Here is a 27,038-nt window from a genome sequence, read left to right as displayed (position 1 = left end):
TAGCAAAATAAGAACAAAACTGAAGAACCACAAATATATTCACTAGCAACATGAAAAGTGGGTATTACAAAGATCTAAATCCAAAAAGCATCCACATGAGAACAAAATAGGTAATTACTACTTACAGTTTACCAAAATAGCATCAGTTTTTCAAATAGGGTGCTTATTTATTACGTTTTCTAAGTTAAGTTTTGCAAGTATTTTCAATCTTTCTTGAATAAGTGATTTAATTCCTGTATTAAGATCTTTCTCAAGGAAATTAAGTGATTTAATTCCTACATATCATTCATGGCAATAAATACTAGTTTAGGTATTCAAATGATGAAAAATTGTTGATAAAGAGAATAACCATATACCTTAGGGACATAAAAATTCAAGATTAGAAATTCCAACAAGTAATAATCTTTCAGGAATCCTCTATACTTCAGCGCGAATCACAATTTTCTTCAAGGAGTCTATATTTACAAAGTAAAAGTTATGAAAAACATAACCTTCAACTTCCAAAAACACCATTTTTGGACATGAAATACAAACACTATCAATCACCTAATTTACATATCATATTTTACTTCTAGTACAAGACGAAATGGGCCTTCTTAAAGAATAACCATTTTACATAAATTAAAAAGTATTGTGATTCTTGTTTGTTGCACTCATTAAATCAAAAGCTAAAACCCTATTCCAAACTACTTTATAATAACCCCTCACAACAATGTTAATACATGGATCCCAATAAATACACAGATATTAACACCAATTATAGAAACCCAATCGCATTTGTTGAAAGTAAATAGTTATTTTCCACATGGGATATTACATAGGCTTCATATTCTACAATTCGCAGCTGCAAATAATTCAAAAAAAAACAAGCTTAAAGGTCATTATAATATATATAAGCCATAAACATTAGAATATACTAAACGAAGGTAGACTCACTACAAAATATGAATTGATTAAGATCAAGAGTCACCCTCCCCTGTTTACTCGTGTCAAAAGAATTAAAAAGATTCCTACAAAACATAACACCAAAATTACACAAACGCCCATGATGATCTTTATGTAAGAACAATTTGTATGAATTGAAAGGTAAATGATTTTGCTTAATTACCTAGCAGATTGAACAAATATACAAAGCGACATGACATCATCCAGCCGAAATCTTCCATTTTTTTCTTTATCAAAGCTCTACATCCAAAACGTAAATTGGTGCAATTTCCATAAAGTGAAGTATAATTTTGACCTTAGGTTTATAATATGTAACATGACTGATTAAATAAATAATTGCATATACATAATTCATACCTCACAAACAGTGTAAAATGCTGGAGAATCAAGAGAGATGTCCATTTTCAGCAAAGCCTATTATTGAATTCACAGAGTAAAAAGCCTATACGTATTAAACAAGGGTAATAGAGGAAATATAGGGGCCCACAATGATGTTACTTACTTCATAGACTTCATCAGGAACAAGAAACCCACGACCCCTGTTTGACCAAAAACATTATTAAGTGATTCCATTTATTAAATTGAGATAAATGAATGTCGCTTACCTCTCTAAGTCTGAGAAAGCTTGTTGAACCTGTAAAGATATTGGAAAAAGTTAAAATTTTTATTATTTTTTACCAATTCGAAGTGCTTTATTTGATTCTTTTTGTATGTAGGTGGATTGTTTGGAAAAGATTTGGTCGTTTTTAAGTTGAAAAGTTTGCGTAATTGACCTCAAAAGTCATAGAGCATAATCTTTTTGGAAGCACATAGAAAAGTTCTAACCTTTAAAAGAAACTTATTAAGAGCCACAAACTCTGAGAAGAGGAAAAGAAACTAAGTCAAATTCAAATGTTCAGTAGATTTAACACATTAAGCTTGCATTAAGTATCGAAAATATGAGGTTTACCTTCAAAACTCATGGTTCCATTTCTGTCAAAATCATACATCCTGTAGAAGATAGAAGAAAGCAAAAACAAAACCTCCATAAGCACATTATAAACATGAAATATAAAGCCCTTTACATTGTGTAAAGGGGAAAAGGTGCATTACGACATTTCATGATCATAGTTGCTACTTGCTACTTTATAAGTAAGACAATTTGAAGATTCTAAAGATCATAAATAGGCTATGCTTTACAAAATTAAGCTTTTTAAAGTACCCGTATTTTTGGTTTGACTTCTTTGGTCGAAAATTTCAGTTTCTCATGAATTTGACATCAAATTACTCAGAATAAAAGAACAAAACAGAAATTGAAAGAAATCTGAACAGTTGATGATGTTGAAGCAGCATATTATGCCAACCTGATCATTTGTTGAACAACGGTGATCGGAAATTGTAGATTGCCAACAGCAAGAGCACTCTGACGATATAAATTTCGTCAATTTTCATCGAGAAAATTCAAAATTTGGGGATCAAAGCAGCTTAGAATTAAAAGGGTTAGAAGCGAAGAACCTGGAGTTGGATTGTTGTAATGTTCCCTGTTTTTTCTGAGTCAACTCGTTCGAACCACTCTTTCAAAACTCGAATGTTCGACATTTTTCTTTCGTCTGCGAGGGTCTCTATGACTGGTTTTCAGGTGCCGAGTTTATTCATGCCTCCAACTTTTACTTAAAGTCGGAAAACACCCTTATGTTTGAGATGTTTGAAAAAGCTCCCTTCACTTTACATCAAGTTTAAGCCTCCGGTTTAATCTTGTAAAAATAATAAGGGAAATAAATTAATCTAACACGTATAAATGATTTCATTACAAAAAATATTTTTTTTCTGGTTTTTTTTTTTTTTTAAAATAACCACTTATTTTGGAACACCATATTTAAGAGCAATTAGGTTCGTTCCGAAATTGGTGTCGGTTCAATAACTTCTAATTAAAGTTGTTTCTCTAACAAAATACATTCACATAGTCAATTTTAGACTTACTTAGTCAACACCGTACTAATAACATACATGTCATACTTATATTTTGGAACGGATTTCAATATTTCGAGCTTGTTATGTACATTTAAGTTTGTCTTAGTACATTACAAACACAAATTCTAACATTTCGGGTTCGCTATGTACATTCCAATCTATCTTAGTACATTACAAACACAAATTTTGGACATCACCCTCGTAATATTGTTCGATAGGCTCTACGACCCAATTCATAGTGAAATGTATGTGTAAGTCGGATCCAAAGTGATCCTACTAGCAAATGTGTGGGACTGATGACGATACTATCATTCGTAATCATATTGCAAGAACGTACGACTGCAATCTCCTCCTTCATAGTCCATGTAAGATGTACATTACCATTGTTTTGAGTTGAATAATTGTTGAATAGGTGTACAAAAATATTAGAATCCTAAGTCTTTTTTTATAGGAGAAAAAAATATAGAAACTATACATTTCGGACATATATTTTAGATTGTATAATTACATTTCAGACACACGCCTATCATCTTAACTTTACTGTCTACCAGTTTACCACATTCAACTAACCACCTACCAATTTACTTCAAACCAACCACATGATCGAAGTAATTACTTTAGAATTAGTTCATCTGAAATTGATATTTGGCATTGTGAGAAGATGATTCTTATGTTTGTTTTGATATTAACATATTTCTTGAAGGTTCGGATATTCCATTGTCATATAAGATGTGTGATCACATTTTCGAAGTGATGACGGAAGTTGAAGAAGTCAAGGGACTCAGAAATGAGCCGTATACTTAATCATCGTTAAGACTTTCAAGTAGCAACATAAGTGAATGAAAAAAAAATGGTTGAAACTCAGAAAAAAAAAAACTAAAAGATGTTTAGAAGTGGATTCGAGGTGCAAATGCAGAAATTGAAAAGCTTTACACATAACAAAACCGTCTTACAAATGTTGTTAAAATTGGAGGAGATTTTATCGACCAAGAACAAAATATATATCTAAAATTTGATGAGATTAATACGTATTCCTTTCAATTTCTTTTGCTCGTGAGATAGTAGTCTCTTCAAACTTGCATATTTAGCCTAAATGTTTCATTGTTACAATTATAGTCCCTATTTCAATTTTGTTGTTGCAGATTTCGTTTCCAGGACCAACACTCGTTAGGGTACCATCAACCATTTATGACTTAATCATAAATGGATTTCCTTTTTCTGTCTTATTCTATCCCTTTTATTCTTTGTCATTGAGACGAAAGCGAACTTAATAAAGACCCAGAAAATAATATACACCTTCTTCGTATTAACATCTCAAATTTCAACAAAACATCACTAATTTTTAACGGATACCTTGCAATTAACAATAAGGGATAATGTCATAAAAAGCCTTAGTTTGGCAGAAAATGTCGGTTTTACCCTTCGACAGATTTTTGGTTTGTTTATACCGTAAACTTGTTAATTTTTTGTCGGTTTTGCCCTTTTTACCTGTAATAACAGGTTTCTAGGTTACCATGAATTATTTTTTACGAAAAAACCCTTAAGTTTACAAATATTTTGCAAAAAACCCCTTAAGATTATACAAATATAAAATATAAATATATATTCAAAATTTGATAAAACTAAATAATTTTTTAAAATTTAAATGTCAAAAGTACTTAAACTTTTCAAAGCAAAATTGAAAAACGTCTGTTAATTAATAATTAATTATGCTAAAATAGTTAAACATATAAATAATATGACATTAATTACATTCAATTAATTTTTTTAAAAGGAAAATAAAAATATTTTATATGTTTAAAAGGTTTGTATTTCAGAAATAATAACATATCATATTTTTTTATAAAAATAAATATATTTATATAAAAAATTAGACAAATATATTTATATTTTATATGTTTAAAATGTTTATGTTTATTTTTTATGTTTAAAATGTTTATGCTATTTTATAAAAATTATGATAATATTATTATTTATTTAAACATATAAAAAATAAGATATATTATTATTTTTGAAATACAAACCTTTTAAACATATAAATATTTTCATTTTCCTTTTTAAAAAAATTAATTGAATGTAATTAATGTCATATTATTCATATGTTTAGCTATTTTAGCATAATTAATTATTAACTAACGGACATTTTTTAATTTTGCTTTGAAATTTTGAAGTATTAACTAAGGAATGTATTCAAATTTTGATAAAACTAGGTAAGTTTTTTAAAATATTAATATAAACTTTTGACATTTAAATTTTAAAAAACTATTTAGTTTTATCAAATTTTGAATATATATTTATATTTTATATGTTTATAATCTTAAGGGTTTTTTTGCAAAATATTTGTAAACTTAATGGTTTTTTTGCAAAAAATAATTCATGGTAACCTGGAAACCTGCTATTACAGGTAAAAAGGGCAAAACCGACAAAAAAAAATGACAAGTTTGCAGCATAAACGAACCAAAAATTTGACGGAGGGTAAAACCGACATTTTCTGCCAAACTTAAGGCTTTTTTTGACATCATCCCTAACAATAAACAATAAGTAACTAACTATTAGCTAACTATTAACCGATATTATCTTTTTTGTACCATTTAGACTATATGAACAACTACAAGAAAACAAGATTCATAAGAAGATACTTCAAGATAGGGGTCTCCCCAACCAAGATCATAGATAATGTCATCTCCCTCTCATATGTGAGGTGCAAATATAGGTGTAACCTTGGTTGTGGTAGTTGGATAGATTGAAGTTGATCCCTTTTATTCATCTTCTAATATAATTGTATGTGTGTTGCCTTGGTCTTAGCTTCTTGCTAATGTGGGCTTTTATTTTTATATATAATTTTATTTGTTGTTTCAAAAAAAACATTAACCAACAACAACATAGAAGTAACAAATAACAATCGAATTAGAAAACATAAAAGAATTGAACAATATCAACGGTTAGGACATGAGGTGCATGTTTTTTTGGCGAGACAGTTGACACTGCACAATATACGTTGGGTGCATTCATTTATTGTTAACGGGTAAGATAGCGATGAGATGATGGATCGAATGAATGTAGAAGCATTGAATCGTTCACAATTTTCCTCGATCGAAGCTCAGAGTTAGTTACGACACACATGACATGGAGTACCACTTATTGATTATATTAAACACATACAGCTCAGCTTGCATGTTCCACATATTTTGCCACCAATATAATGGAACTTGTAGAGCATCATAAATGACCACGTTTGGTCTAAATCCAGACATTTTCTAAATGGGACATGTCGTTTTTGTGCATAAAAATCATCGGCACAAAGGAAACATCCATCATGGTTTCGTTAAATACTTGTTATTGTAACATGTATATTTTAGTTTATGGTTTGTGTGTGTAATAAATGGTTTTAATTTGGCTAAGAACAAGAACCGATGGCAACATGGTCCACATAGGAAATACGCGTGGGCAAAGGGTCCATTTTCATTTTCAACCTCACTTTCCTTATTTAGCACACTGCATAAAACGCGTAACGGCATCACCATCTTGTCCCCTTCCCCATCCCTCCACAACTAAAGTCAAGTGAGTAAACATGTTACGTTTTGTTACACCTAGTAATTTGGATAATCTATTTAAAAATTAAGTATTTTGGGTTTTTTATCTAACAGATTAAATAAATAAGATAAATAAAATTACCCAAAACAATATATATGGTCGAACAAGTTAGTTGTTTTACTAATAAACTATGTCTTGTTCTTTTGATAATATTATTTGTTAAAATCATATTTGATACATTAATTGAAGGAAACGAGAGATAAGCACATAGCGTTGTCCCTTATCCGTACGTGTAACATGATTTATCAGTTTAAATTCAAACCATTGTTATCTTATTATCTTTATATATGTATTTATAGCTACGGTTAATAAAGGAAAAATAACTTTATATGGTCACAAATAATAACTTTTGTTCATATTTAGTCTTTTTTATATGATTTATCATTAAATTCATATTTGTTGTGGTTTGAATGGTGGTGATAGATAATGGTGTTTATTGTTGGAGATGGATGATGTTGGTGGGTGATCGGCAATGATGGTGGGAGTGGATGGTCTTGACCAAAAAATATGATTGTGATATAGTTTAAATGTAAGTCGTTTAGAAAAAAAATTAATGGTAATCGTATATAAAAATATTAACATGCAATAACATATCAAAATGATAGGTTTTGAACAGCTTGGGCCAATTTAATGTTAAATCGTATAAAAAAAATTGAATAAATATATACAAAAATAATAGTTCACTACGACACTACCATACAAAATCATTTTTCTGGTTAATAAATAAAATGATTTCAAATTCCACAAAAACCATTATAGTTTGTTTTTCGTGTTTAACAACCAAAACATTTTTTATATTTTAACCACTAAGACCTCGTTTGATACGCATCTTTCCAAGTTCAAACAGATCTTTCTAGTTGAATGAACCGGAAAGACTGTTTGACTTGCACAAAAAATGGGTATTTCCCAATAATATGTCTTTCCCAGAAAACCCCAAAATCATATCTTTCTAGCTGAATGAGCTGGAAAGACAATTATGCACCAAACTCCGCCTCTTTCTTTCTTTCTTGGATTATTAATTTTTTTAAATAACTTTTTTAAAATTTATTTTTTATTGAATTATTACGTTTTTAATGTATTATTTTATATTAAGAAATATTATTTTCATATATAATATTTATGTATTAATAAATATTATTTTATTAGATTATTATTTTCTTTTAAATAATTCTTTTTTTTTTAATTTCCCTTTTATGGATTAATTTTTTATTGGATTATTATATATTCATAATTATTATTTATATATTAACAAATATTACTTTATTGGATTGTTAATTTCTTTTAGTTAATTTTTTTAATTCATTTTTATTTGATTAATTCTTTTTTTGGACAATACCACCACCATCCTAATTTATTTAAAAAAATCTCATCCATCCCACCACTATCGGACATAAACCGGATCATTTTTCATCATTCAACACAGTCAATCAGATGTACAATCAAACAACATAGTTTCTTTCCCAGTCAGAAAACTTTCTCAGACAGCACTTTACCAGACAGCACTTTTCCAGACAGAAACTATCAAACGGGACCTAAGAGTTTATTTAAAAACAACATTTTTTTTTCTATTAATGAGTTGCAAAAAACGATCGCAAGATTAGTTTTTAGTTAAAGATGGATTTATTAAAAATGTTCAAACTTTTTATGATAAAACCGAAAAGAGAATTTTGTTTGAGTGGTTAAATCAAACAAATACCAAAATACGATAGTTCTTAGAATTCAAAGTTTATGTAGTAGTTTCTTTGAAGATAAAAAACACTCTAAAAAAAGGGGGGGGAGGGGGGGGGGATTGGTGGTTAAAACGGGAAAAAAAAAATGTTGAAATACAGTGATTTTAAGATCTTACGATTTTAATATCATGCAAACGAAAAACGATTTCAGTCATAGTAGGATCTATATGAACCAAAATATATACTCGGATCTTAGGATCCCGACTAGGATCATAAGATCTTTAAACCGATGAGTCCTACCTTTGTAGTCTTGTTTAAATAGCCAACCCTCAAAATTTTAGTCATACAACTTGAAATCGAGCATCGTATGTCATACAAGGAAAAACGTTTCATTGAGAATCGCCATTGCATCCATTCATCTTGAATTAGATAGAGCATCATGGCACACGTGTTATTCTCTTTACGATTTTATGTTTTTAGTCGTATATGATCATTTTCTTCCTACTTTTTTAGGTTTGTAGCAATACGAGTTACGTTTCATGCTAAAAAAGTTTAAAATAATTCCGTTATCTATGTCTTAATCAATATCAAATTTAATGAGTATTGCACAAACAAGAACATTGCAAACAAATTTGAAGACTAGTTCATTTTGGTAGAATCTTTTGATCCCGATCCTATCTTGCAAAATATAAATCGATCTTAGGTAAGATCTTGCAAAATACAAAACAATCGTATGTAAGATTTTGATCTTTACAACCTTGTTAGTGAGGATTCAAAATTGTTTAATTCCTATTTCATGTGATCTTTTTAAAAATTATTCCAATCACGGTGAAGGATTTTTTGTAACTTTTAGTAGAGCTCAATATTTTCACAGCTTCAAAAAGGTTTTTCTTAAACAAAGAAAAAATGTGAAATCTGAATTTTCTATGCATAAATTAAATATTTTTAGCAAGATTTGGTAGGAGTAGAAATAATTTATAGTGGTTAATGTTACCAAAAAAAAAGTTCAGATCTTTATCCTTTTTTAAGAGACTTTTGTCATATTAACTTTCTAGGAAGTCAATACAAAATACTTATAAATCTTTTGGCTAATCGATTATGATATGCTATTTCTACGGTTATCAGTTCAGAGCAATCTACTTTATTCAAGACACACTGGAAACGGTTAAGCAAAAGTCGATGATTTTAAAAATTGATTTGGGGGGAAAAATATTCGGTTAATTGGAAGCATTTAAAGTAGATGTTAGTTTTGATGTGTTTTCATAAGAAGTGGAATCGATGGGTTCAAGGATGTCTACTTTTGCTTTGACTCTTTATAATGTCTCTATTACAGCGGAATTTCATATTTCAGTGGGACTTCGTCAATAATATCATTTATCACTTTTCATGTTCATGTTCATTTTAGTCTTAGAAGGTTTACATGTGGCATTACCATACGCAAAAAGCAAAAAGCAAAAAGCAAAAAAAAAAAAAAAAAAAAAAAAAAAAAAAAAAAAATGTTTCGAGTTCGACTACGGGAACATGGATTTGATATGTAATATGTTCCACCTCTTTCGTTAATTTATATATATATATATATATATATATATATATATATATATATATATATATATATATATATATATATATATATATATATATATATATATATATATATATTGAACCGGCAAATACAAATATTATAATCTACTCCTAAACTACCACCTAATTACACCTATGTCCACCACGAGACTTAAACCCTCAACCTCAAAAAGGAAGGGTACCACCTTATATCGTTGGGCTAGAAACCTTTTGGTTCCTCTTTCGTTAATGATACCATATTTTGAGGGAATGATTTGAACGATATACAAGAGACATTATTAGGATCATTACGTTGTTTTTATTTAGCCTTTGGGGTTAAAATTAATTTGGTGGAGGTTATTATTATTATTATTATTATTATTATTATTATTATTATTATTATTATTGTTGTTGGTGTAGGGTGAGGGTCGGTTATGATTATGAAGAGATCATGTCAACAATAAAGGATAATCTCCTTTATTTTTATATTGATTTTATTCTTTATTATCCTGTTGTATTTCTTTTTTTATCTTCTCATTATTTGTATTTATATGCCATGTAATCTTTTGTAAAATATGTGAAAAGAATTGGGTTATACCTCTCATATGGTATCAGCCTAACAAAAGATCATTCTTCTAAAAAACCCTAACCAAGCCTCTTTTTTTCCCATTGTTTTTTTCCGCCCCTATTCTCGATCTCCATGGCAACAGAACATGATCTCCCTATGAACACTCTTCTTCATATGCTTACTATTAAGCTCTCCTCCTCCAACTATCTAGTATGGAGAAATCAGATTTATCCCCTTCTCATTAAATGTGATATTGATTAAGACATAGATGACAGAATTATTTTAAGACATAGATGACGGAAAAAGAGTGTTCATAAGTCTGAGTATTGCTAAAGCCTAGAGACTTACTATTAAGCTTTCAACAACAAGCTACAAACTATAATGATGTTAATCTTGCTAAAGCCTTTCAATCAACCTGTAGCATCTCTGATCAACCGTCGGATTGGTACGTTGACTATGGGGCTACGACTCATATGGCCCCTTCAACGTCTCATCTAGATCAAGCACAACCCTATACGGGTTACAACAATGTGGTTTTCGGTAATGGTAATATTCTTCCTGTCTCCCACATTGGGACTGCAAATATTTCACCAAATATTTCTTTAAAAGATATTATGGTCGTTCCCAATTTATCCAAGAAGTTACCTTCCGTAAGCAAACTAACAAATGATTATCCCATTGATGTCTTATTTACTCGCCAATCTTTCACTATCCAGGACCGAATGACAGGGAAAATCTTGGGAAAAGGTAGACATGAGCGTGTTCTTTATGTTGTCAGTCTGACATTTCAAGTACTCGTGGTCACAACTTCTAAGCTTCGAACATCTTTCGAATTATGACACACTATATTACGCCATGCACATTATGATAATATTTCTTTTTTGAACAAGAATGGTTATTTATTTGTGACTTCTATTTTACCCAAACTGGGTGTTTGTTCTTCTTTTCAGATTTCCAAACAACGTCGTTATCTTTTGACAATAATGAGAAACGGGCTATGCATGTTTTAGATATGGTTCATTGTGATTTATGGGGACCGGCTCCAATTCCCTCTAATGATGGTTTTCGTTATTATGTAATTTTTATTGATGATTTCTCCCGTTTCACTTGGTTTTATCCTCTTAAAGCCAAAAGTGAGTTTCCTCATGTGCTAAAAATTTTTCTTGCTTTTGTGCAAACTCAGTTATCCACCAAACTAAAGATTTTTCAAAGTGACGGTGGCAGTGAATTCTTGAACAATTAGGTGCAGACTTTATTCAATGAAAATGGAACTCATCATCAAATGTAATGTCCCTACACGCCTCAACATAATGGTAGGGCAAAATGTAAACATCGACATGTCATAGAAACCGATGTTGCAATGTTATTTATTGCTCACATTCCTGCCTCATTTTGGGAAAATGCTTTTGCCACCGCAACCCACATTATAAATTGGTTAACATCCAAAGTCTTGAATATTCAATCACCATTTGAACTGGTTTATGGTTTTATGCCTAACTATGACAATCTTTTGGTCTTTGGTTGTCAGGTTTACCCCTACTTGCAAGATTATTCCGCTCACAAGCTTGCACCCCCACAACATACAATGTGTATTTCTTGGTTATAGCTCCCGTTACAAAGGATATCGGTGCATGGATCTTAACCCCTCACGCGTGGTTATTACCAGAAATGCCACATTTGATGAAGTTTTTTTTTCCATTTTCATCCAATTCTTCATCAATATACCTTGAAAAGCTTCTTATTACTACATATAATGAAGATTTTCCCATGCATCTATGCCAACAACCCTACCTACGGATTCATCGATGAAATCTCACCCATCCACTACTCCCTGCTCTATTTGTGTTGATCTAGTTGTTCCGGCTCAACATCAGGATTAAACTATCTTTGTTGACCCGTCGACGCCTCTTCAAGATCACTAACAAACGCCACCCACACCCAACTTTCAACCCCCGTCGATTATATCTACCTCAGCGCCAAGCATAACTGTTACAACAGTTGAACCCTCGACTTTTGTTCACCCGATGCAAACTTTGATACAAAGTTGGCATATTTAAACCAAAACATCGTGCAAATATTTCCATTGTTACTTCATCTCGTCTGCACCATGCTCTTTTCACTACAAAAGAGCCTCAAGGTTTCAAAACTGCTTCAAAAGATCCCTTGTGGCTCAAAGCTATGACGAATGAAATATAAGCCTTACATCAACAACAAACCTGGGAACTAGTTCCACAACCTCCATACTCCAATGTTGTGGGATCAAAGTGGGGCTTTGTACCAAGTATAAAGCAGATGGTAACGTAGATCGTTTAAAAGCATGCCTTATTGCACAAGGCTTCACTCATGTACCAGGCTTTGACTTCTCTCATACTTTCAGCCCGATATTTAAATCTTCTATCATTCGTATTGTGTTGTCCATTGTTGTCACTCAAAAATGGCATCTTCATCAACTAGATGACAAAAATGCGTTCATAAACGGTTTTCTTACTGAAACTGTTTACATGGAACAACCTCTGGGCTTCGTTGATTCTAAATCTCCCAACCATGTTTGCCGTCTTAAAAAGGTGTTATACAGACTAAAAAAGGCACCCCGTGCATGGTTTCAGCGATTGAATAAGCTTCTTCTACACCAAGGTTTCATCTGCAGCCAATCTAATACATCACCCTTTGTTTTTCACAAAGACTCTGTAACGTCCCAAAAATCAGAACCAAAATTTTTTGTTTTTATATTGAATAAATCATCAACCAAACATGTTTGCCAAAATCATAAAGTATTCAGAGTAAATCAAATAACATCCCAAAAGTACATCAGAGTCAATAAGCGGGAAAAATCATGGTGTGTGTGCAATGCGATCATCTCGAGCTCTTCCCCTTCGAACCGGAAGTACCTGAAATATAAACTGAAAACTATAAGCACAAAGCTTAGTGAGTTCCCCAAAATACCGCATACCATACATATACGTCAACTCAAGGCTATACCGGGTCTATTTCACCCCCGAGTCTATTTCAACTCATATGTCAGCCTAAGGCCGTACCGCGTCTATTTCATCCACGGGTCTATTTTAACTCATATGTCAGCACAAGGCTGTACCGGGTCTATTTCACCCCACATACATATAGAAAACAGGCACACAGGAATATAAAATATACAACAGGATTCATAAAGACTACAAGCACACATATAATCCCTAGTGTCCTACAGTTTAGTGAGCAAACTCACCTCAGTCTGCCGTCAGTCAAATAGACCATTTTAATCCCGACCCCCAGGGTAAAAGACCATTTTACCCTTCCCTCACTTGGCCCAAAAGCTGAGGCCCACACTCAATGGCACAAAAGCCCAATAATGGCCCAATCCCTAGAGGACACTCAAAACCCAATATGGGCCCAAATCCAAGAAGGCCCAAGCCCTAACAATGGCCCATAATCAGAAAGACTTGTGGCCCAACAAAGGCACAAAACCCTAAAGTCCAAAGATGGACCAAACTACAAAAGCTTATGACTAGGCCGAGTATGCTAAGCGTTCCGGATGTACACCCAACGTACTGGGTGGCTACGTCTGATCGGGGACTTGAACGCGTACGCACAACGTACGCTTGCGTACACCCGTCGTACGCCCCCTGTTAAGCCAATTTGCCATTAAGCACTTAATGCTTAAGACCAAGCGTCCAAATTTTAGATCCAGACCTTAGGGAACGTCTTAACCCATAAAGTCATTAACTTTATGCCTTTTCATAGCTCAAATGAACTCAAACCCTAGATTTAACATCCTACTTTCACCAAGTGGACATAAACTCATGCATGGTTGATCCTCAACCATCAAGATGCTACCTTTATAGCCTAGGGATCTCAGAAACATCAAGAGGAGCAACTCATAACTTCTGGAGTGGTAAAGTTCCACTAGATCTCGTTCATGGGACCAAAAGTTATCAAAACTCCATAATAACTAGATCTAAGTATAGAATGAGAAAGGTCCAAGCTTTATACCTCAATGAAGTTGGGAATTATGAGTAGAATCTGGATCTACAAGCTCCTCCTTGATCAAAGCTCCTTCTCCAAGCTTCTTCTTCTTGGAGTTACACCAAAAACACACCAAAACACACACAATGTCAACTCTTTCTTGAAATGAGCTAGGGTTTCGAAATGGGACTCAAAAGGGCAATGGAGGCTGAGAAATGAGGGAACCTTGGGACATAAGGTTTCTTAAATAGGGTCCAAACCCTAAAATTAGGGTTTGTCCCCTGATTACGTACGCCAAGCATTCAGGAGGAATGCCCAACTTGTAACAGCCCAAAAAATCCAAATAAAACTTTTCATTTTTAAAATAGGAATTACAATCATAATTTGTTTCTCAAAATCCATTACATCATATCATATCAAAATATCAGAGTATCAATATCGATAAATGCAGAAATTGCTAGGATTGAATGTTGTGCCATAAAGTCGCGCCCTTTCCCCTTAGTACCGGAAGTACCTAAAAACACCCAAATAAATTATAAGCAAAAGCTTAGTGAGTTCCCAAAATATCACATAACATACAACCACAAAATACAATGCCACATACATAAGATTGCCATGGGCTACCCCTATGGTCTTTACCTGGAATGTCATAGGCTACCCCCATGGTCTGATATCCAAGTGTCATGGGCTACCCCCATGGTATTTACATGGAATTCCATGGGCTACCCCCATGGTATTTACATGGAATGCCATGGGCTACCCCCATGCTCTTCACATAAGTGCCACGGGCTACCCCCGGGGTCTTCAGGTAATTAATTGCATAACAACTGCCAATCCACATGTCAGATAATGTGTCAACATTGGTGCCTTCGACCCATTGATATAGTGAGAAGACTCACCTCATAGTGCTAATAAAAATACTGTTCGACTACCGGTCCAGAAATATCACACTGAATATACACAAGTTAACCTAATTAGAATTAACTCACAAACTCAAGGCATAGGCCAAACCCCTAAGTCCAAACTCCTCCAATAAGGCCCAAAAGTCTTTCTCCTTTAATGGGCCTAACATCCAAGGTCCAAAATAATAATGGGCCACAAGGCCCAAAAAGGCCCAACCATGCCACCTATGGTCCAATAACAAGTTAAAAAAACAATTACTCTAATAGACCCAGGCCCAAGGATAAGTATAGGGCCCAAATGGCTCAAAATCCCATCGAAAGCCCAAAACTCACTGGAAGCATACACCCAACATACATCATCAGTATGCTTAGCGTACTAGGTCCTTTGGCGGTACGCACTGTTGGATAAGGTGTCTAAGTCCGTAACTATATTTGGTATGTACTTGACCCGACCCGAATGGTCCATTTGGGTTGCACTTCACCGAAACAATTTATATGGATAATCTTTTGAGAATAATATAAGTTATGATTTATTAATATATTAGAAGTTATAATATATTAATATGAAATCATATTATTTAATTAGTATTGATCAAGAATTAATTTAGAATTAATATGGTGATCAAAAGAAACTAATTAAATATGGACTCTTATATATATAGAATGGGCCAAGTTCATTTAGGTTGGGCTAAGCTTGCATGGATAGTCCATGGAGTTTTAACCCATGGATCCAATGGAAATGAAAGGTCATGGGTATTAGGGTTTACATGGATGTAACCCTAATCCTCCATACTATATAAAGAGGTCTTTGGCACATGAAATGGCACTAGTGTGTGAGTACAAAGGGTAGGACGATTTCTACTTGGTGCATACTATTCTCTTAAGTCTTCCAAGGTGCTTTGGTGATTTGTGATTCCACTTGAGGCATTCACATTATCGGTGCTAGGCTCTCAAGACTCCAAGCAATCAACCACAAGAAAATGTATGTTATTCTGCTAAAGTTTTTATAGTACAAGTACCCCATAACATGTTGGTTAGGTTGAGAACCTTGGAATTCAAATTTGCATGAATATTAGAGAAAACATAGGTCCAAGTTTTCTAGGATTGCATGTACACCATAGGAGTGTTAGAATTCTCAAAACCCTTCAGTGGTATCAGAGCCTAGGCTTGCTTTCTTGATATTTGATGCAAACTGCTTGAAAAAATCGATTTTTTCTGCTCACTGTTTAGTAAACTCACTGAGTCCATGGGGGGACTCGATGAGTCCAAGTGAAAATGCATCCTACTCGTCGAGTAGGTTCTTGCACTCGACGAGTAGGAGCCCCTGTGTGCAGAATTTCAAGTTTTGCTGCTGGAAATGGACTAGAATCATTACCCTAAACTGTTTTCGACTTGTAAAACCTGTTTTTGATGTGGTAATGATTATGCTAATCCATTTACAATGGTTATTATCAAAATTTCAAGTTTTTATATGTGTTTATATGATTCTTGAAATTGTTGATATGAATGTTCATACTTATGAGTTTTAGAAGATCATAGGAATTATTTGCAAATTGTTTGTTAGTGTAATTCTTGATCTTAATGCCTATTGATGGAGTCCATAATTTTTCCTCAAGTTATGGATTACCAAAAGTCACTTCTTTAAAGAGTCATTAAAGAACCATAAGTTACATAAAATGAAGAATCTTCATTTTAATAGACCATTAAACTCATAAGTTATGAAGTTGAAGAGTCTTGAACAGTTTCAATACTTGCCCTCAAGTCTTGGAATTTGTAAAGTCTCACACACACTTTAATTCCAAACCCTAGATTTTTAAAAGTTAAAATTCAACCCTTATACTTTATAGTATTATAAGTTAATAATATATATACATGTATAAGATCAAGTCAGTCTTATCGTTAGTAGGCCTCATTCACGAAGCTGTTCTATAAGGGGGGTATAAGGTTGTTGCCTACAAAATGGAAGCTTAATGGGTGTCCACTCTCACTCACCGCTTCCTTGACTGGTGGAGGGTCGTTAGCTAAACGGGTAGGACAAGGACTATAATTCTCATTAAAAGTATAATGATAAATATAAAGTAACTAAGCTTTTTATAAATTCCCAATCTTAGTTACTTTAGGAAAATGTGAAATTGGTGCTAACCCATGAAATTACACTTTGTACCTTACCAAGTCGTTGGTGGAGCGTGTGTGGGTAACCGGCACACTAACATGGACTAGTAGGAGTGGCAAAGGGTGACTTAATATTTATCGTAGATCGGTGGAGCGTGTGTGGGTAACCGGCACATCGATTAGGTGATAAAGATTAAGGGTACCAAGTTAATTTGCATGGTTATTCACACCTTGTTTGTGATCCTCGACATCCCAGTCACAAACTTGAGAGGGCACAATCAAGATTTAAACATGCCATTGAAAAGTTCAATGAATCTCAAAAGAATCTAGGAGTTTCAATCCAATTAAGACCTAATAATTCATTTCGTTTTTCATGGTGGACACCCATGCAGGTATTTACACTATATTGTCTAATAACTCACCGCATACTTATTCTTGGGTCCTTGATACAGGTTGTGGTATTCATATATGTTCTGATTTGCAGGGCCTAAGAAGAAGTGAAGATGTGGAGCACGAAAAGTTAAACTTGATCATGGGGAATAGGAAAGTTACACCTGTCACCAAGATTGGAGTTTATTCTTTGTTGCTAAGTAGTGGGTTAGTGTTAGATTTGAATAAGTGTTGTTACTCGTCTGAAATGGCGTGAAATATTATTTCCTTTCATGGTTTGTACAAACAAGGGTTTACTTTTTCATTTGATAATGAATGTGCTGGTATTAATGCCTTTTATAATAATGTTCTTTATTTTAAAGCATTAGCTTGTGATGGTGTATATGAAACTGTGTCGGTTGTAGACAATTTAGGAAATAATCTGTTGTATATTGATTCTTACACTATTTTAGATAAGGCATCTTTGTGGCACTGTCGTCGTAGACATGTCAACAAGAAGCGCATAGGCCAACTCCAAAAGGCTGGAGTCTTGGAGTCATTTGACTTAAAGTCGGATGATAGTTGGGAGTCTTGTTTGCTTGGAAAAATGACAACGTCACCCTTCACTGGTACTTGTGCTAGGAGTGAAGGTTTGTTGGACCTCATACATACAGATGTGTGTGGACCCTTCAGAACCGCCATAAGGGATGCTAACCGCTTCTATGTGACTTTTACTGATGATTACAGTAGATATGGCTATGTTTACTTAATCAAGCATAAGTCGGAAACCTTTGAAAAGTTCAAAGAGTTTAAACATGAAGTGGAGAATCAGTTGGGCAGGAACATTAAGATGCTTTGATCCGATCGAGGAGGAGAGTATCTTTGTACAGAGTTCCTTGACTATCTTAAGGAATGTGGAATTGTTTCACAACTGACACCTCCTAGGACACCACAGCTGAATGGTGTGGCTGGGAGGCGCAATCGAACCTTGTTAGACATGGTTCGTTCCATGATAAGTCGAGCTTCATTACCAATCTCATTATGGGGGTATGCCTTAGAGACTTCCGCACATATTCTTAATCTAGTCCCTACCAAGAAGGTTGCCAAAACACCTCACGAGATGTGGACTGGGAAAGTTCCCAATTTAGACCACATCAATATTTGGTGTTGCGAGGCTTCCGTGAGACGTGAGACTCAAGACAAGATCGAACCTCGTAGTGAGCGGTGTATTTTCATTGGCTACGCACAAAAATCATTTGGTTACCTCTTTTACAGACCCAGTGAGAATGTGGTCTTTGTGGCAAGGAGATGGGTCTTTCGAGAGAGAGAGAGAGAATTTATAAGCCAAGGAAACAATGGGAGGCAAATTGACCTTGAAGAGCTTCAAGAGTCAAGTGGTGAAGGAACCTCAAACCCTAGCAAGCAACCCTGAGGAGGAAACTCCTGTTAAGTCAACTGACGAGCCCATACCTCTGAGGCGTTCCACTAGAGTTAGGAATGCACCTGAGCATTGTTATGGTTTCCATATTACTGGAGAAGGTGATACATTTATCAGTGATAGTACACTGGTAAATTTGGATGAACCTAACAGCTATAGGGAAGCCATGGCAGGCCCCGAGTCTGCCAAATGGAAAGAGGCTATGGACAGCGAGATACAGTCCATGTATGACAATCAAGTTTGGAACTTGGTTGACAATGTACCGGGCCGTAAGACAGTCGGGTGCAAGTGGATCTTCAAGAAGAAGACCTCCATGGATGGAAAAGTGCACACCTATAAGGCGCGACTGGTTGCGAAAGGTTTCACTCAAACTCAGGGAGTTGACTATGATGAAACCTTCTCGCCAGTAGCAAAGATTAAGTCTATTAGGATTATGCTAGTCATTGCTGCATTTCATGATTATGAAATATGGAAAATGGATGTCAAAACCGCTTTCCTTAATGGAAAGTTGGCTGAGGATGTTTACATGAGTCAGCCAGAGGGTTTTGTTAGTGCAAAGTACCCTGATAGAGTGTGCAAGCTTGAGAAATCCATATATGGATTGAAACAAGCATCTCGCAGCTGGAATATTTGTTTTGATGAGAAAGTCAAAGAGTTTGGCTTTTCGAGAAGCGAAGATGAGTCTTGTGTATATGTCAGTGCTAGTGGGAGTATAGTTAGTTTTTTGGTACTGTGTGGATGACATACTACTCATGGGAAATGACATCCCAACCTTTCAGGAGGTTAAGTCCTAGCTTGGGAAGTGTTCTGCTATGAAGGACCTTGGAGAAGCTACCTATATCCTAGGGATAAGGATATTGAGAGAATGGAGTAAGAGACTAATTGGACTTAGTCAAAGCACCTATGTAGACAAAGTGTTGAAAAGGTTCAACATGCAAAATTCCAAGAAAGGTGACTTACCGATCCAGCATAACGCCAAACTGAGCAAGGCTCAGAGTCCGAGTACAGAGGCTGAGATAGATGAGATGAGTCGATTACCATATGCTTCCGATGTAGGCTCGATCATGTATGTTATGACTTGTACCCGCCCTGATGTGGCATTTGCTTTGAGCATGGTCAGCAGATATCAGGGGAATCCTGGTAAGGCTCATTGGACTGCGGTGAAGAATATTCTCAAGTACCTACGGAGGACTAAGGACTGGGTCCTTACCCTTGGTGGGAGTGATGACTTGAGAGTAGTGGGGTATAGTGATGCTAGCTTTCAGACTGATAGGGATAATTTCCGCTCTCAGTCGGGCTGGGTCTTTACCATGAATGGAGGAGCAATTACTTGGAAAAGTTCCAAGCAAGAGACAGTGGCTGATTCAACTTTCGAATCAGAGTACATAGCAGCAAGTGAGGCAGCGAAGGAGGCGATATGGCTGAGAAACTTCATCGGAGACCTTGGAGTTGTACCAACTATAAAAGAGCCTATGGAAATTTCCCGTGATAGTAATAGTGCGGTTGCCTTAGCCAAGGAATCGAGAGATCATGGCAGATCCAGACACATTGACAGAAAATACCACTTCATAAGACACAAGATAGAAGGACTCCTCGTGGCAAAGAGAGTATCGTCAGAAGAGAACCCATCAGATCCCCTCACGAAGGGACTGACTAGGGTTAGGCATTTGCAGCATGCGAGGCGCATCGGGCTGAAGGACGATATTAGTTTTACAGATTAGATAGCTATTTTATGGAACTTGTAAAATGTAAATTGACATTTGGTGATTAAATAAAAGTTGTTTTTTATTTATAAGTAAGGTGTTGCTATCTTGTGTCAATTACTTACTATTGTTTCAATTTTGCATGTTTTGACTTCCAGAATAATTACTTTATTCAAACTCTCCACAGTCGGTCATATGTTGGAAGTAGGTATGAATCAAGACTATCATGAATTGGGCTTGTAGATGTCAAAGGTGGTTAGACATAGCAAAGAGTTGCTACAACATTCATGAGTGCTCATAAGTTCTGAGTATTGGATTAAACCCACGCTCGCTTGTATCACTTCATGGAATTTATCTCGAGTGATCGTGAGACGGTAATATCATATAAGTCTTCAAACCTAGAGATATGAGTTGTTGCCTATGAGTTGGTTGTGCATTGATTGCACGAAAATGCATCAGTTACTTGATGTTATAAAACGTGCCTTTGTGTATGATTCAGCAAGTAGTAGAACAAGCATACGAGTCGAAGTTTATCTGTTCCTTTTAGTCATTGGAGGATTAAAAGCGATATTTGGGCCTTTCGATGATTTTGTTTTGACCTATGTACCGGGCCCGGTCAGAACCAAATTGATGTATTCAGTTTAGTTCTATGTCAAACAAATCGGAAATCGGGAAACAAATTGTTGGACAATAAGCACGACATTATTCCATGTATTTGTCCGGCTGATATCTTGAGAGCAGAGGATTATACGATCATTTATCTTAAATGGCACTTCATAGGTCAGCAGAGTTTTAAGAGCTACGATTGTTGGTCGGTTCCTGAATTCATACTATTGTTATCAGACTTATCCAAGTGGGAGATTGTTGGATAAGGTGTCTAAGTCCGTAACTATATTTGGTATGTACTTGACCCGACCCGGCATGGTCCATTTGGGTTGCACTTAACTGAAACAATTTAGATGGATAATCTTTTGAGAATAATATAAATTATGATTTATTAATATATTATAAGTTATAATATATTAATATGAAATCATATTATTTAATTAGTATTGATCAAGAATTAATTTAGAATTAATTTGGTGATCAAAAGGAACTTAAAGGTCACATTTTTCTTACATTAGATTTACATCAGAAAATATTGGATTTTCTGGAGGAACATACTAAGGTTTTCAAGGAACAAAGAACATGCTTTCTAAAACAAAATGCTTATGAACTCACCAACTTAAATGTTGATACACTTTCAAAATCACTTGTATTCTCAGGAAACTAGTAGACAGGTACAAGCACATGGATCGAGAAGATGGAGCATAGTAGCTTCATGTCTTTGTTTTGTTATTTACTTTTGGAGTCAATCATATGTGATTTGAATACAATGTAAACACTTTAATATTAATGCAATGGATGTTGTTGCTTGTTTTACTATTCTACATTTATTGTGATACTGAGCATGACGTCATCCGCCCCCGGACGTTTCTGCCGTTCCGGTTTGGGGGTGTGACAGATTGGTATCAGAGCATTGTTTATAGTGAACCGAGTATATCAACCCATAAAAGATATACAACTATAAATACAATGGGATAAAAACACTCTGACCAAGAATTATACTTTTAAAATACAAGTATACATACATATATACATATATACATATATACATACTAGAACAAGTATCACAAGAAGAACAAAAAAGAAGTATTTAAATGTTGGACACTACGGTCAAACCTGGAAAGTTATGTAATCATATATGGGATAAATATAGCCTGATCAACTATATTTATTTGAGATATGACCAACATGTGGTTGGGAGTGATGTCGCGTTGCAACAGACTTAAAACTTACCTAACCCTATATATAAAGGATCTCTAGAGCAAAATATAAAGTTAAAATACTATAGGGGTATTTTATGATACTATAAGATAACAACAAGTTTAAAACTTACCAAGTTCATACCATTAAAATACTATAGGAGTATTTTAGGCACTATAAATAACTTATGTGAAAATTAAAAGACCCTTACCGATAGGACTATAATTTCGGAGTGTATACTCCCAAGGTTTTATATAATTGAGATTTTATAGACTTAGAATTGGTGATCTATGCTCTGCTTCCTGTTCCTTGTTTGGTTGTGGTTTTAGAGTAGGATCACTTATTCGAAGGTCTATTTAATCTTAAATTATATACAACTTGTATACACTGCACGATTATAGAAGGACCCGGTAAGGATCACCCTATAATGTTTCACTTAATCTCATAGATTCTTTAGACACTCCGATTATCGCACGACAAGCCTAGATAGATGTAACCACTCCATCATAGCAGTCAGCAGAGGAGTCAAGGAGGAACAAGAAGAAATTCATGAGGAGGATTCCGAGAAGGGATCAGCCGAAGAGACCAAACGTATTATGCGTCACACTAATAACTAATAAATTAAAATAACCTAGTGAGTTAGTGAGTACACTACTCACACTATGTGTTAGGATTATTTCATCTTTCGTAACAACTGGTAACCGTTATACAATTCACAGAAATTCATTCGAGGGTAGTCACTACTAGTTCATTAGTTTATTCTTTTATATAGACTTCCATTATGAATTATTTTTTAGAACATTGTGAAAGTCGGAGCATGATACACCCAGAACTAGGATAACTTAGTTTAATCAACACCCAACTTATAGCCACTACTATAGACTTATCACCGTTTCATCTTCTAAACATTATAGCAAAAAGATGCCTCGCGGTAGACCTATAAGGCGCGTAGTCAATAACACAACAGAGAATCCATTACCGCCTCCACCACCACAACACGATCATGCTATATTCCAGGCAGCAGTAACAACCGCAACGACAGCTGCTATAACTCAAATCCGCGTAAGTGGTACCAGTGGATCTGGTAGCGGTGCCCACCTATCTAACCCTAGAGTTACCCACGGACACCCACAGGAGTGTTCGTACAAGGACTTCATGAACTGCAAAACCAAATCCTTTAATGGATATGGGGGAGTCATTGCTCTAATGCAATGGTTCGAGAAAACAAAATCAGTTTTCGAAATCTGTCCGCACCTTATCCGATAGACCACTAACATGGTGGAATGGCCATGTTAAGTCACTGACCCTATTAGTGGCTAACTCAATGGGCTGAGAGAACCTGAAAGAGCTGATGATGGAAGAGTACTACCCAAGAGGCGAAGTACAAAAGCTGGAGCATGAGCTGTGGAGCCATACCATGGCAGACTCAAACATGGTAGCCTACAATGACAGGTTTAACGACCTGGCAACACTGTGCCCTCGGATGGTTACCCCGGAGAGTAAAAAGATAAAGATGTATATATGGGGTTTATCTACCCAAATTCAAGGGAATAACTGGCTTCCAACCCAACTACCTTCGATAGCGCCGAACGCCTGGCCCAACGACTCATTGACCATGGAGTCCGCCATGGCGTGGTGGCCCCCTTTCCCGAGCCAACAAAGGGAGGGGATTATAAATGAAAGTCGGGGAACAAGAGGAAGGGACAAACAACACAAGAAACCCCACGGGAGCAACAGATAGTTACTGTACATGCCCCCGCAACACCTGCCACCCTAGCGCCTGTCAGTCGATATGTTGGAACCCTCCCGACATGTAGTAAGTGTAACTACCACCACACCGGAGCTTGCCGGGAGATGCAATGCAAGAATTGCCGCAGGAAGGGGCACACTGCCCATTTCTGTGACAACTCGAAATTTCTATCTTGTACAACCATTCACATCAATCGAAGTCAGACTTATTTCTGCTAACTTCTAGCACTGTTTAGAGTCTGTTTGAGTGTTCTAAAGCCTAGTACCTTCAAGAGGTAATTATAGGAAGTATACTCTAGAGTTCAATGTGCAACATTCAAGTCTCAAAACTCCAAGAGTTTGGAGTTTACGGCCATAAAATGGAGTTTACGGCCGTAAAATCTATGGTATATATATATATATATATATATATATGTGACACTTAGTCATTTTTAGTCACTTTTACCACTTTCAAGCCTAGAACTCATTCTCTCTCAAGTATCATCCGATTTTTCACTAAGATCTTCAACATTGTAAGTGTTTCTTTCCTTGATTAGTTGATATCCTTCAATATCTAGTGATTGTACATGATTTCATCCATGAAATCTCTTCATTTTGATAGATCTTCAAGTGTTCTTCATTTCACCAAGAACACACACTAGTGTTCTTGGACCTTAAACACCCTTACAAGCTTCTATATTGTAAGTACTCTTGCCTTAGCTTGTTATATGCTTGGATCGCTTAGTTTACACCTAGAAAACATCAAGAAATCAAGGTCAAAAGGTGTTTACGGCCAAGGCAATCTCCTTGGGCCGTAAACCCTAATTAAGGGTGAAAATGAGCCCTAATCCCTTCCAAAACCTTGGAACCAAGTCTAGAACACTTCCAAGATGAGTATAGGACCTTAAACATCAAGAGAATCAAGAACATATGGTGTTTACGGCCAAGGCAATCACCTTGGGCCGTAAACACTAGTAAGTGTTGCATTTGTGCTCCCATTCCTTCCTAAGGCTTAGACTTGAACATAGAACACTTCCTAAAGACTTGTAAGACCTTATAACACAACTTGGTACAAAATACCATGAGTTTACGGCCGTAAACTCATGGGGGTTTACCCCTTGGCCGTAAACTCATGTGATGCATCTATGTTGGCCATAAACTCCAATGAGAGGCCATACTTCCCTTAGATGCAAGCCTTTGGTACTTCTAGCACTTAAATTAAAGTGTTTTCCATGTCCTAGGGTGTCTTCACTTGCTTAATTAGTTGTTAATTGACTAGTTAGATACATATATGTGTCATTATATGTTAAATAGGATCCGTGTGTGTGCTCAAGTCTTCACTTGACACTTAGCATCCTATACCATCCGTTCATCCAAACCACTCACTACAGATGAGTTCATACCCCTTAATCAACATTTTAAATGATTTTAAATGCTTTTATGGGGGGGGGGGGGAATACAAGTTGAAACATTATAGTTATTATATCAATCACATGTGATTAATAACTATCAAACATATGGATTTTCTTACTTTTCAAACTTTGTTATCAAACAAACTACTTCAAATCGTTTTATAAACTCGTTTACATGTTAAATACTTTTATTAAACTCTTTTAAACTTATATTTTGTCAAATGCATATCTACATAGATATCGTTATATAAGTAGGATTGAAAGGACTCAGGACTGATAACTCACCTTACTTCCTGTTCCTTGTTTGGTTGTGGACTTAGGGTATCGGTTGTTTGTCCGAAGGTCGTTTGAATCTTAGTTATATATTATGTATATGTATATAGATATAAAAGTCCCTTCATTCAGTTCAATACCTTTGGGTAGCAAAGGTATACAAACATGTTCATTCATACAAACAACATTACTAGTAAACTATAATAGGTATAGTTTAGGAAGTTACTAATACTATTACTAGAACAATGAAACATACAAAGAGTCAGTTCATACATGAGTCAATACATACTATTATGAGAAACTAAGAGAACATACTATTACGAGAAACTAAGAGAACATACTATTATGAGAAACTAAGAGAACATACTATTATGAGAAACTAAGAGAACATACTATTATAAGAAACAATATATACTATACATTATACAAGAGAACATACTATGATGAGAAACAAAGAGAACATAATACATACTAGACAGAGAGAACATACATTACACTAGTACATACATTACATATACAAGTATACAATAACATAAATGTGAACCATCGTTCGGGGCATGACATTACCTGTCATGGCTCGTTTTGTATCCAGAGTCTCCTAGAACGAGAGTGTGAATTTGTGTATAGATCTATACTGGATTGACTATCCTACACCTTGCTGTTCGCTACAGTGGGACTTGCAAGTCTACGGGTGCCAAATGTCATTTCTTCCGACGTCTTTCATCGTCGTGTTATTAGTCGATAGTATGGTGCAACCATTTCACATTTAACCTTAATTAACGACCGGATTAAGGTAGAAAGTACAATAGTAGTTACTATAATACAACACTACAATACTTTATTATTTCCCCATTGCATTCGCATTGTGATCCTTTTCACATTAAAGGTAATGTAAAACTATATTTTTGGTTAATGATAGTCACACTTGGGAAAATATACACTCTTACAAGAAACAAACATACAGAACATTTGATGCCTTGGTAGAAGGCTACGTTTAGTAGAAAATATAGGATTTTCTAGGAGATACAAACATTTACAAACATTTACAAAC

At 34.9% G+C, this 27,038-nt stretch overlaps 1 protein-coding gene across 1 annotated transcript; it reads right to left on the bottom strand.

Annotated features, from left to right (window-relative positions):
- Nucleotides 1-579: 579 nt before the first annotated feature.
- Nucleotides 580-2,568, bottom strand: LOC145132892 (uncharacterized). Its single transcript, XM_079067845.1, has 10 exons — nucleotides 2,440-2,568; nucleotides 2,289-2,347; nucleotides 1,895-1,935; nucleotides 1,771-1,802; nucleotides 1,551-1,579; nucleotides 1,448-1,484; nucleotides 1,303-1,359; nucleotides 1,109-1,185; nucleotides 937-1,010; nucleotides 580-844 (listed from the first exon to the last, which is right to left on the bottom strand). The coding sequence occupies exons 1-10, from the start codon at nucleotides 2,521-2,523 to the stop codon at nucleotides 825-827; spliced, it is 510 nt and encodes a 169-aa protein (XP_078923971.1). The 5' UTR covers nucleotides 2,524-2,568; the 3' UTR covers nucleotides 580-824.
- Nucleotides 2,569-27,038: the final 24,470 nt, after the last annotated feature.

The sequence above is a fragment of the Lactuca virosa genome, chromosome 8, assembly GCF_052849685.1.
Source record: "Lactuca virosa cultivar CGN04683 chromosome 8, Lactuca_virosa_CGN04683_v6, whole genome shotgun sequence".
Lineage (NCBI taxonomy): Eukaryota > Viridiplantae > Streptophyta > Magnoliopsida > Asterales > Asteraceae > Lactuca > Lactuca virosa.
This window is presented reverse-complemented; position numbering and strand designations above follow the sequence as displayed.